This window comes from Strongylocentrotus purpuratus, unplaced genomic scaffold (genome assembly GCF_000002235.5).
Source record: "Strongylocentrotus purpuratus isolate Spur 01 unplaced genomic scaffold, Spur_5.0 spur5_scaffold_17, whole genome shotgun sequence".
NCBI lineage: Eukaryota > Metazoa > Echinodermata > Echinoidea > Camarodonta > Strongylocentrotidae > Strongylocentrotus > Strongylocentrotus purpuratus.
Genome location: NW_022145602.1, coordinates 21533386 through 21546922, shown reverse-complemented (window position 1 = coordinate 21546922; position 13537 = coordinate 21533386). Strand labels below are relative to the sequence as shown.

The 13537-nt window shown below is 41.1% G+C and overlaps 1 protein-coding gene across 1 annotated transcript; it reads right to left on the bottom strand.

The window, feature by feature from the left end:
* Positions 1–938: 938 nt before the first annotated feature.
* On the bottom strand, positions 939–12535 carry LOC115925110 (scavenger receptor cysteine-rich domain superfamily protein-like). Its single transcript, XM_030988306.1, has 6 exons — positions 12490–12535; positions 11643–11957; positions 9988–10311; positions 3271–3585; positions 1493–1825; positions 939–964 (listed from the first exon to the last, which is right to left on the bottom strand). The coding sequence occupies exons 1-6, from the start codon at positions 12533–12535 to the stop codon at positions 939–941; spliced, it is 1359 nt and encodes a 452-aa protein (XP_030844166.1).
* Between the last annotated feature and the right edge of the window lie 1002 nt (positions 12536–13537).

The following is a 13537-nucleotide window of genomic DNA, read 5'->3' as shown; positions in this document are numbered from 1 at the left end:
CAGCTTTTTGAAGCTTCGATTTTGGTATACTTTTAGTATGTTATTCCTGAGGTCGAATACTACTAGAAACTGTTGAAAAACCTTTTGTTGCAATTTTTGGGGGGTTGGGGTGTTTTTTTTACCGTATATTGACCTGACTGCTTCAGCAGCGACCGAGCGATGTCTTAAAAACAAGCGGCGACGGGCGGCCGCCGCTCGGTGCCCGGGCAAAATTGGCTCAAAACTCGCCGCCCGGCCGCTACTTTTTGGTTTTGTGACCATAGCTTAAACAAAAAGTGGAGGGATGCTCCCCCACCCCCCTCGGATTTAAACAAGTACCCTTGGCAGTGAGGAAAAACAAAGAAAAGCCTATGACAGGCATCAGACGTACCATAGAGCTTGCACACGATGCGTGCCTTGGAAAAGGCACCATGTCCAGTTCTATCAGTATGGTGACGACAGTGCATTTTGTTGTCTAAGGGATTACGCTGACACCGGACTCCTGTATCAAGTAAACTTCCTCGGGAAGGCATCGGATTTTCTCTATTGTAATGATGCAACAACCACCTTCTATACCACAACGTCTCATAATCCCACATGGTTGAATACGGCCTGCCGTAACCACTTATCCTAGGATCTACCGAAACTTTGGACCATTCTCCGTTTTCGTAAATTTCCAACTGTCCTTGCTCCGAATTCTCACTTTTAGTCGTCCGCAAGGTCAAACCTTGTTTTATATAAAAAGAATGATAGCATTAAGTGGAATATTTCGTATTATTTCATATATATAGGTACCATTTTATGTGTAATAATAACAACAACAATAATTCATTTATAAATTATGTTTATAATAACAAAAAAAAATAATAATAATAACGATAATAGTGGAGTCTTGTATATCGCCCGTGTCTGGCACATTGCCACTACAGCGCTCGAACAATTCAATTTATTTCAATGTATTAATTCTTGCCGGGTGCCCATTTACCTATAAGTGGAATGTGGGAAATGTAGATTAATATCTTGCCAAAGGACATTAGTGCTGCAACATGCAGGGAGTTGAACCCCGTATCCTGTGGTTCAAAGTCCGGAGACTTATCCACTGGCCCACAGCACCTCTACGCATACCGTACGGTGGTACCGTATTGATGCATGATTAAAGTTCTATTTTACATTCAGCAGCATGCGCTTCACATGTTGTATCGATTGCTGTATAGCTAGCAGCTGTCAGGTATAGGAGGAATTTATTGTCGTTCTTTCCTGATGATATCAGTTATCAGAGGTGGTAAGAGACATTAATAAGGATTAAGTGAACTGGCACTTATTGCAATGAAAAACGGGGCACTAATCCGACATAATATTGGGCACATTTTCCGAGGAAAATAGTGGCACTTTGGGGTCACTTGAAAAAGTGGGGCGGGAGGAGGTGGACCGGGATATTGCTTCATGTAAACTGAACACCCATGAATAGTTGTCAAGTCATTAATGTTAAGATGATGAGACTGATATATCTTACCTTCCTTTGGTCCGCATCTAACCTGAGCAATGTTTTCAGGAGTGCATGAGGTCGGGTTGTCTCTTTTTGTCACAGTACAGTCTTTTAGTCTTTCTTCATTGCCATTACACACAATATCCCATTGTAAGATATTAGTAGAAACTTCTGGTCCTAGATCGACTACTTTGGTTGCTGTACCACATTCGTATCCCTGCATACGACATGCCACAGCGGCTTCCTTGTCAGTCCATGTCTGATCACATATCAAAGCACGTCGATCCTCTACTCGGTAATACACCAAGCCCTCATAGGAACCTGCACCTCTTAAGAAGACAATCAATGTGTCGTCGTTTGCTGGACAGGACAGATGGAACGAGATCGAAACGTATGGTGAAAACTTCAGGGCATATACCCTATCTTGCATAGAAAAGTTGATTTCGCATGCAAATAAGAAAATTAAACACTAGTTCCGAATAAGTGATTTTGATTTTCTTACCTGTAATAAGTGGTATTCAGTAACAGTTGGAAAAGCTCATAAAACATTACATTTGTAATTGGTCTGATGAACCACGGACTAACGCACACATACATCCGCCTAAACATGTTTTGAGCATCGTTTAGAAATGAGGTGGTTAATCGCGATTTTCGTTTCTCCATTTTTTTCTTCTTCATGATAACATAGTTAAAAGGATAGTTGAGTTTTTTTGCAAAGGGCGCTACACACAAACACAAATTGGTAAGATAATAAAAATGTGTGTCAAATTTTGAAATATACAATTCAAATGACAACATCATCTTTGTTTGATCAAAATCAGTTCAGAGACGACTGAAATATCCATAAATATAACCATTTTTGATAATTATGGTGCCCCACAAATATTCGGTAATTTTGAACCAGCCGTTGATAAACGAGATAGCACCTTATGCGTTTTATTCGAGCCAATGTCAATATTGTCTTTTTGTTAGCTTTTTCGTGTTGGTCATAATACGCATAACCAACCGGCCCGTGTATTGTTATCAGGCGCGTACGCAGGGGGTGGTTTTAGGGTTAACCCCCCCCCTCGAGTTTTTTTTATGTGTATGTTTTATGTAAGTTTTTTTTGGAAAACCCCCCCTTTTGATTTTAAACCCCCCCCCCCCCCTTGAAAAAAATCCTGCGTACGCCACTGATTGTTATTATTAATTTATGAAAGTGGAACTGAATTGAAATGATCGTATTCAATTTAAATTCACACATTTTGGGTTCTAAAATATCTTCATAGCAGTTTTAGGTTTTAAAAGTGCACTAGAAATGTCATAAATAAGAATAAGAGCAATAACCATGCAATTTGTAACCATGCACTTTGAAGGCATTTGCGGTCTTATAAACAAGAATTCAACTGCCCTTTAACTCATAGCCTGCCTTAAGGCTGCATGCACTCTAACGTTATAGTGTTTTGTACATGCGAGCAAACCATTGTTATGCTGCCATGTGCGTGATTTCACACATTTGTAGTAGGAGTTATTATTCATGCTCATTGTAGTGTGCTGTGTGTTTTGCACGCGCTATTCATAGAACCATCGCGTTAATCATATTATATGAATATTAACTTGGCACTGGGAGATTTGGGGCTTGTCACAATGGGGATTAGCCCCGTGGCATGATAAGAATTAAGTGTATACGCTTCACATTTCTTAATCCTATAACACAATGTTTAGTGTGTAGGCATACAACCTTTTTTGCGCGTATCTTTATTCATGCGGTGTTTTACCGCGTCATATCTGAGCCAGTCTTGAATAGGTTACCACACCACACTTACCGACACATTCGACGCCAGCGTCTTGAGTGTGATTGCAGTCCGAACGTGATTCTGGGACCAACTCACTCCGACAATCGCTAAAACTGTCTTCATCCCCAGTGCAGTGTACGCTGTCGAATATGTCTCCTTTATCCTCTCCTCCGATGGTGAAGAACCTTTGCGCTCCTCGCTTAAAACCAAGATCACGACAGACCACATTAGCTGCAGCCTGGTCCCACGTCTTGTTACAGATGGTACCTTTGAACAATTTGTTGACGGTCACTTCTACTCGACCGTATTCAGGGTAATCAGGATTCGGGTTGACGATGCTAAGTGCTGTAAGCAGTGTAATAACGTGACAAGTAAATAAACATTTTAACTAACAGTCATGCAGATACAACTTCAGAAAACTAAATACAGGAAAATACTTGAAAAACAGCCTTAACTGTCAGTGAGTAAAGTCAGTGGTGGATCCAGGAATTTCTTACCGGGAAGGGAGGGGCACAACATCGCATAGGGTGAAATATAGGAAAAACGATAGAGCGAAGCGACAAAGCGAGGCGTCAGGGAGGTGGTCAAAACCCCTTATTAGAATAGGAAGCATTTGCAATTTTAGAACCACATTAAGCGCATTTTCAGGTACTCCCTGGAGTAATATGACGTAATATTGCTTGCTCATAACCCCTCCAAGAGTAGGGATCTCTTGCAATTTGAGAACCACATTTACTTCTGATTGGGTAGGATTTAGAGAAAAGGGATCTGTCACGTCGCGAGACGTTGTAAATGCTTTGTTGCTGCACAATGCACAAAAACGGTTGTCTCGTACTTCACCAGTAGTACTTGAAAAATTATCTCGAGTGTATGAACTGTGTTGTTATCAGGGGCGTCGCTAGACCTTTTTCAGGGGGGGGGGGAGGCGGGGTGTAGAGGCCACCGATTACCGACAAAACTAGCCACCAATGTCCAAACAAATTTAACCCTATAAACCCGGGGCCAGGAACTAAGTTATTATTTTAAAAACTATTACTCTTAATCCTTGTCTGAAGCGAAGCGCGGAAGCTTACACGTTTAAATTAATTACTAGAGAAAGAAGACGATTTGTTGTACCCTTCTCGACTGATAATCCTAGTCTGAGTTGAGTTGCCCCCCTCCCGCGCCTGTTTCTTTTGTTTCCTTTTTCTCTTTTTTTTCATTTTCTCCTTTTCTTTTTGTACTTCTTTCTTTTTTCTTACTTTCTTATTCTTCCTCATTTTCTTTTTTCTCTTTCTTTCTTCTCTTCTTTTTCCTTTCTTTTCTTTTCTTGTCCTTTTCATTTTTTTCTTTTTTCCCTTCCCTCTCATTAGTCAGGTCAAGATATGGTTTGACCCCAACAAATTGCAACAAAAGGTTTTTCAACGGTTTCTACTAGTATTTGAGCTAAGGAATAACATACTAAAAGTATACCCAAATCGAAGGTTCAGAAAGCTGTTATTTTCAAGATGGCGTCCAAGATGGCCGCCGATACCTAAAAATGGCCATAAATCACTTATTATCTATCCTAGAGACATAATTTTGGTGTCTATCCCATGGTTTTGGGGGTCAGAGAATCCATTGAGACAAGTAAGAATGATTTGTGATGGTCTAGGAAACACCAAAATCCGAGATGACGTCCAAAATGGTCGCCAAAACATTAAAAATGGCCATAAGTCACTTATTATCCATTCGAGAAACATAATTGGGGTGTCTATGCCATGGTTTTCGGGGTCATAGAATCCATTAGGATAAGTGAGAACGTTAAGCAGTGGTTCAGGAAACCACGAAATACAATATGGCGTCCAAAGGGCCACAAAACCACTAAGATTTCTCAATAGAGGGCGCCCTTTATAAACAGGAAATGAACTTCTAATGTTTCTCTCTCATCCTTATGGTGTCACTGACTCCGCCCCCCCCCTAGAAAAAGGGTCAATGTCAACACTGAGGGAGTGGCCGACCGAGGGGGGGGGGGTGAGTGACAAAGACAAAGTAACAACTTAATAATAATATCTAGACCCACATTAATAATACCTACCAAACAATTAAAAATGTTTAAAACCTCGTGTTGATCATTTTATCTTAATACATGCAGATCGTCATGTTCCTTCATGTTGGTGAGGAATGTACTTTACTAAGGAAAAATCATCTTCTGCTTCACTATCAAGTGACTCGTTCTATGGATTGTGACATACATCAACTTGGCAAGGTCCACACACACACTGTTACATGGTAGTCTGTAACATCCGCAGGTACAGCAAGGTGTGCTACAGGCAGTACAACAGTTGCAATGAATCAACTTAAGAAGATTACTTGGTACAGCCTCTGTATTCAACATCATTGTCCTCTAATTTCCAGCCCCAGTCTGTGACGTCCATGTCTTATAATTCACTCTCTATCCATGCAATGACTTGGTAGTATGTTCTGAGGGATTGGAATTTGATGGAGGCTGGCGTAGGAGGGAATCGCATATGCAATTTTCTTGACAAACAAGTTGTATCGTAATGATGCAACTGAGTCATTACATCAGCAACTAAACATGAAAGATATTGCTTTTACGACCCCGTGTTCCTCTATTAGTTCCTATATGGCTGACTTGGAAGAAGGAATGTACTAGCACTGGATTCTTAAGTGGGGCTGTATTTCACAAGCTTCTGGAAGACTGCTCTCTTTCCGATTCCGAATATCCTGGAAGTCGAATCGCAACCAGTGTAGGCATGTCGAAAAAGTAGTTATGAGCATAGATCTTTACCCAAGTCCACTTTCAACTGCTTTGATGTTATACACATTCGGAGCCTTGGCTGCATTGTAAGAGTGGAAATATAGTTCCCTGCTATCTACATCCGCGTAATGCAAGAGTAACACCAATAGGTCAGTGCCTTCTCAAATCAGAGTAGTAGACTGACGACGGACGAGAAGAATTCACTGAAGCTTTAGCAATATGTACATCTGTATCCCCGGATACATTGATGACGGTGCAATTACTCTTCCTCAGTTCTTCACTAATGAGATTCATACGTCCCTGCTTATCGCAGTCTCTTGATAAAAAATCATCCTTCTTGCCTGAGAATACTGTGTCTGCATTGAATCTGACAACTGGATGGGTATTTTGCCTACGTCGCTAGTGTGTATTATCATTAATTGACGACCCTCCACCATGGGCGTCAAAAACTACATTTGCAGAACCATATAGTGGGGGGGGGGGGGTTGTGAAATAAGGATATGATCGTGCTATTCTGCCAAAGCTGTCTCCTGTCTTCCATGGTATCTGATGCAGAAGGAAACACCATCAAGGACATACTGGTCTGTGTTCTTTCACGCGGCTTCACCCGACACTTTACTTGCATGATTGGTTATAACATGGGCTAGCTGAGGTTTCTCAGCCTTCCGAAAGACATTCCCAGCCTCGAAAAGTGCAGGTAGGAATGGACTGAGCTCAAAGCTCATCACCTCTACTACCTCAAGTTCTCTTGTTTCTTAAACTACCAGGAACTGTTGAAACAGCAAAGCAAGGCAGCATTTATGGTTTGTTCAGGTACAATTTGTACTTTCGAAATCTCTCCCAGAGTCGTAGCTTTGTCTTTCCTTTTGAACGAGACTATTAAAACAGCATATTGGAAGGCCACTGAGCTATCATCATCGATGTACTCCAGAATAGTCCACTGAAAGGGATTGACTTGCAATTGGGTTGCTTCCAGACCTTCATGATTTTGCTGGAAGCGATCGGTACCCTGATGAAAGGAACTGGACTTCGAAAAATCCTTAGAACAGATAGCAGGGGACTATACTTCCACTCTTACAATGCAGCCAAGGCTCCGAAGCTGTAGAACTGTAAGCAGTTGAAAGTGGACCTAAGTACGGGATCTGTGATCACAACTACTTTTTCTGGATGCGATTCGACTTCCTGGATATGCGGAATAGGAAAGAAAGCAGTCTTCCAGAAGCTTGTGAAATGCAACCTCACTTTGGAATCCTGTGCTAGTACTTTCCTTCTACCAAGTCAGCCAAAGTAACTAACTTAGAGGAAATTGGTATCAAAGCAATGTCTGTCATGCTTGGTGGCCGCTGTAATGACTCAGTTGCATCATTACGATACAACTTGTTCGTCAAGAAAATTGCCTCCTACGTCAGCCTCCACCAAATGCAATTCCACAGAACATACTACCAAGCCCGGGTGGGGGGGGGGGGATTAGATAAGAAACCCCTACCTATTTTTAGGGTTCATTTTTCTCGAAGTAAAGCTCACTTTTCACAATTTTCACAATGCAAACATCCGAAATTTTGGAAATTTTGAAAACACGGACCCATGTTTAGGGATATTTTTGTTAAAAATGGGACCCTTGTTTAGGGATTCTTGGTGAAAAATGAGTCATCAGATCGGCACACGTCGGTACCTCTTAATAGGTGAGTACCCCCCCCCCCCCCCCCGCCCCCCCCCCCTCCCCCGGTCTACCAAGCCATGGCATGGATGAAAAGTGAGAAGACATGGACGTCACAGACTGGGGCTGGAAATTAGAGGACAATCATCTGGTTCCATTAATGTCAGTACGGAGGCTGCACCTAGTAGTCTTCTTAAGTTGATTCATTGCGACTTCTGTATTGCTGCTTGTCAGGCCCGTAGCCAGAGTTTGATATATATATTTTTTTTTTTTGGGGGGGGGGGGGGAGAGGGCACATACATGTAATTTATCGACGTCCTGGGGAGGGGTCTACATTATTTCAACCGATCTTGGAAAATTGTTGGGGGCATGTGCCCCCCCCCCCCCCCCCCCCCCCCCCCCGTGGCTACGTGCCTGATGCTTGTAGCACACCTCGCTATACCTTCAGATGCTACATACTACGGACAGTGTGTGTGTGGACCTTGCCAAGTTGATGTATGCCACAATCCATAGAACGAGCACTTGATATTGAAGCAGAAGATGATTTTTCCTTACTAAATTACATTCCTCATCAACATAAAGGAGCATGAATATCTGCATGTGTATTCGCTATAAGATGACATGAACAACATGAGGTTTTAAACATTTTTAATTGTATGATAGGTATTATGAATGTGTGTCGAGATATTAGTATTAAGTTGTTACTTTTTCTTTATCACCCCCCCCCCCACCCCCTCTCGGCCGGCCACTCCCTCAGTGTTGACAATGACCTTTCATTAGTTGAATTGACCCTTTTTTCTGGGGGGGGGGGGCGGGGTCGGTGACACCATAAGGGTGAGAGAAAAACATTAAAAGTTCGTGTCCTGTTTATAAAGGTCTCCCTCTATTGAGAAATCTTAGTGGATTTGTGGCCCTTTGGACGCCATATTGGATTTCGTGGTTTCCTGAACCATTGCTTAACGCTCTCACTTATCCTAATGGATTCTATGACCCCGAAAACCATACCATAGACACCCCAGTTATGTTTCTCGGATGAATAATAAGTGACTTATGGCCATTTTTAATGTTTTGGCGGCCATTTTGGACGCCATCTTGGATTTTGGTGTTTCCTAGACCATCAAAAACCATTCTTACTTGTCTCAATGGATTCTCCGACACCCAAAACCATGGGATAGACACCAAAATTATGTCTCCAGGATGGATAAGTGATTTATGGCCATTTTTAGGTATCGGCGGCCATCTTGGACGCCATCTTGGAAATAACAGCTTTCTGAACCTTCGATTTGGGTATACTTTTAGTATGTTATTCCTGAGGTCAAATACTACTAGAAACCGTTGAAAAACCTTTTGTTGCAATTGTTTTGGGGTTGGGGTATTTTTTACCGTATATTGACCTGACTACATTTCCCTCTCCCCTTGTCTCATTTTTGCCGACACCAGCGCAATTTTACCGACAATATCCTGACAGGTGGGGGGGGGGGGGGGGTGGGGGTGGGTGTCGTGTCGCACCCCACAACCCTCTTTAGCGACGGCACTGGTTGTTATCCCATTATTCTGTTAAAAGAAAAGCAATTATTCTCGTCTCTCTCTTCTATCGTTGCTTAATTCTCTTAAATTTGTTTTCCTTTCTCCTTTTACTCACACAAATTCCCTCTTTCTCCCCTTTTTCCATTTTTTTTTGGTTCTTCTTCAGTGTTTTTTTTTTTTTTGGGGGGGGGGGGAGTGGGGAGGGGGGGGGGGGGACTACACGCCTGACAAGAGGGTCCCCATATTATGCACACTGCAAAATTGCGTGCCCCTCCCCGCGCCTTTTCCGGTAAAAAAACACCTTATAATATCATCACCCTTTCTTTCTGTTCCCTTCTCATTATTCTCCTTCTCCGCCTTTTCTCTCCTCTCTCTCTTTCCTTTCTTCCTTCCTCCCTCCTTTTTTCCCTTCCCTTTTCTCTCCTCCCTCTTTTCTTCTTCTTTCTCTCTTCCCTTTTCTTTCCCTTTTCCCCTCCTTTTTCTTTCCCACTCCTTTTTCTCTTTTTTTAATTTTCTCCCTTTTTTCCCTGTGCCCCCTGAATCCGCCACTAATAGTGTCCTAAACTTTAATTTTTAATTATAAAGTAGTATGGAAAGGGCATTTTCCATCGAAAGGTAAAGCAGGTTGACTAAATGGAGATGTTCCTCAATTGATGGTTCCCAGATGATTTCATGTAATTTTTCAGACAAAATTTAATAACATACTAGCTGAAAGATTAAAAAAAAAAGTGCACCCCTCTACTGATTATCCAACTCTCAAAAAAGGGTACAAAGTTACAAAGCACAGAACAGTTACAGATGGAAGTAGAGAAGGAGGACTTACATTTTTTCCCCACTTGACACACAACACCGAGTCGAGTGTTCTGGCTGCATTCTCCATGATAGGCCCATTCTATCTGAGGACAATCGGTGAAGTATTCTTCGTCTCCTGTACAGCTGATTGTGTTCACAATCGTACTCGGTAGAGTCGCTGGATCTCCTATCAGGTCAAATATCGATACTGCATCTTGAAAACCATAGTTAATGCAGAATATACGAGCTGCGTTGATGTTCCAATTGTCTGAGCAGAATAATCCCCAGGTTCGTCCATAATATACAGAAGGTATACCTGCGAAATTGTATTCTGTCAGTAACCTCATGCCCACAGCTGCGAGGAGTGTATTGACAGTAAGAAAGTAAACAAAACGGAAAATGAACATTGATAAACATACCATTGATTTCAATTTGAAAATGGGATGCGATAATGATATTCTTTGTGTACATTGTCACTCCATTAACAATTTTATTTAAAAAAAAGAAATATTAAAGATTATATGAAATAAATAATATACTCTGTACACACGTAGTATATAAATGTAAAACTTCTAAAACGAAAAAATGCACAAATGCAAATGATACTACATTGTTCGTTATAACTTTTTAAAGATACAACGTACAAGCTACCTGCAGCTGCTTTACATGAAAATTCAAAACAGACAAATCAACAAACAATTAAACAAACAAACAAAAAGCATGCTATTCCACATGACATTCGTTTCTTGTATCAGACTCATATACCAAACGTATGTAATATAGTTTTCGTTGTACGTCGGTCGGTTTTGTGGACCTTTTGAATCTTTCTATCATGCTCGATCTGTTTTCTCACGTATATTTCTGCTTTTGGTGTCGCGTGGGCTACCTGTCTACTTGAATGGCCCAATTCAAACCCTTATCGTTGACCATGATACATGCGTCTTTGTAACTTTCATATTAGAGTCTTTACGTCACATTCGCTCGTCGTCCAGGTTATTGGTTACAAATGCGAGGTTCACCACTAAAAAAAAACATCAAGCAACGGTCTGGAGCAAGGCAAAGCACAGTTTTACACCTACACAACTTGGCCAATATGAGGTCACACTCCGGTGGTCTATGGAAAGCTAAAAGGCCTCGGGCCAAATCCACAAAGATGTACAACATCTTTCATATTGGTCAGTGTGCCTCTAAGATACGAATTATTGCATTCACCTGTTATAACGAATATTTTATTTAGTCAGCATGCTAATTATGTACCTTGGGAGTTACTAGGTATGACAAACATGATGGCTTGCCCTACCTAACAACACGCTAAATACGCAATTTGCACTCTGACTACTGAGTTATTATTCGTAACAGATATTGAAGAATGATTTATATCGAGTGACTTTACAAAGACATATGCAATAATTTTGGTTACATTACGGAATTTCGAGCCCGTTGCTAGGATGATTTCATGGCGGAAATTGATATTCGATCGTCGTCCAGGGCAGCGTACTTTACGAAACCTTAATAATTACGAGTTCTTAATACAACAACCCAATGAAACGTGTATATGAAATTTAAAACAAGTTTCAATTGCGAACTTGTAGTTATATGACGGTTTCATGAAACGACGCCCAGGTTCCTGGTTTAAAATAGCCTGCGCATAAGGTTAACCATCACTTCGGTACTCTATATACTTACGGGGCTTGCATTGTACCCCAACGTCCTGCGAATGCATACAGCTATCAGGTGTCCAGTCATAATCCCTCTCACATTCATCTAATCTAGTTTGATGGGAACATCGAAGGCCTCCAAGCACTATCGGCAGGTCGTCTCCTCCAGAGGCGGGGAAGGCATCATAGGCGCTAAGAGGATTGAATCCCAGATGATTACATGCTACTGTGCTGTCTGATTGGGTCCAGGCCTGGTTGCACACAGTTCCCCAACCTTCGTTTTCATCCAGGTATTCCAGTCTGCCTCTTCCAAATGATGTAGCATCCCCCAGTCTTACAGAACCTATGTACATTAAAAGGATAATGCAATGTATTATGTGGTAAGGAAAGTCTACAGCTGATCATCACTCAACAACTAGATTTTCTTAGATATGTCTAAATTTGGGATAATTGTAGGCCACCCAGACGACCATGATTTGGGACGCCTGTATTTTCCACTAAAACAAATTTGTATTATTATTATTGTTGGTGTTGTTTATTATTATCTTCATTAATACTAGGACTTGGTATCAATTATTTGGCGTCACCTTTTCATGGGAGGGGTAAAGCGAACTGAATCAAAGTACTTCCGATGTAACTGCATGAATTTGACATGAGTTAGGTGAACCACTACACAGGGTTTCCATCCTACACAAATATGAATAGTGCAGTGGGTTTTTGACGTGCAAGGTTGGTGAATCTATCCGAGGGACACAGAATGTTTTACATTGTAACATAGCCTTTGTCTATCGAACAGGGGGGGGGGGTGGGCACGTTAACACATAACACAGGCTTCGATCAGGCAGTCACCGGCCTGGGTTTGGATTCGAACCCACGATCTTTGGTCTGACAGAGAAATCGACGCTTTAACGACTGAGTCATCTGAGCCAATATGGCATATCCATCTATAGTTAAGAAAAATGTCGTTTTAATTCTGTGGATTCAATCGATTCAAGTTTCAAGTTTCAAGTTTATTTCATATTTCACAAATAAAAAGAATTTACATAATTGACAAAAATAGAACATAATATGAAATATACTAAAAGTGTCACATTATATAATTAATTCTTTGAAAAGACGTCGAAATTAATTGTAATGAATATAAGGTTATAGAGAGTGAAATGTGAGGAACATATTAAAAAGCTTAGCTTGTAGATTATAGGTTCCCATAAATAAACTAATATTTGGTTGAAGTAGTTGTAATGGTAGAGGACGTAACAGTAATAATAGGTGGGCAAGAAGCCTTAACATAAGATGATTATACAACGTGAAACAAGCAAAAATAGCAAAAATAGCAAATACAGCAAGCAAATTAATTTGTTACCAAAGAAATGAGACAATAGTCACTTTAAAATATTGAGGTCATTAAACGAGGTCATTGAACGAGGTCACCCGAGCGAGGCAGTAGACATGAACAATCATGTTACAGTAGTGTATACAATAATGTAGACCGTAACCCAGACACAATCCTGTTTCCAAAATGCATTCGAACCCACGCACGTCTGTTCCCAGAGAGCCCCAATGCACGCAAACGCATTTTTATTTCGTTCGTTCGTGTCTCCTTAGATCAAGATTACTGTAATCTTGATCTTCGGAGTAGTTGCTACAACCGGCCGTGTCAGACACGTTGCCCCGGGGTGCGAGATAGGACTCTTGTAGCGTGCCCCCATTTTAAACAATTATACAGTTACAGTTAACAATACATTTAATTAATAGTATGAAACTATTAAAATTATTCTCATGTTACGGGAAAAAATATTGCATATACATATATTATGAATCAATTGATTTGGTCGATCCAGTTCGATGGCACAAACACGGCACTACTGGACAGAGATCCTAATAATTACAGAGCTTGGTCTTGTTGCTCTGTTCGCCAGCAGT

Bases quoted from the DNA above. Each gene is read 5' to 3' on its own strand.
- LOC115925110 (XM_030988306.1), bottom strand. From the start codon at position 12,535: ATGACTCAGTCGTTAAAGCGTCGATTTCTCTGTCAGACCAAAGATC. The intron at 10,312-11,642 runs GTAAGTATATAG...CACTCCTCGCAG, and splicing joins TGGGGTACAATGCAAGCCCC to CTGTGGGCATGAGGTTACTG. The intron at 1,826-3,270 runs GTAAGTGTGGTG...TGTCCTGTCCAG, and splicing joins CGCTGGCGTCGAATGTGTCG to CAAACGACGACACATTGATT.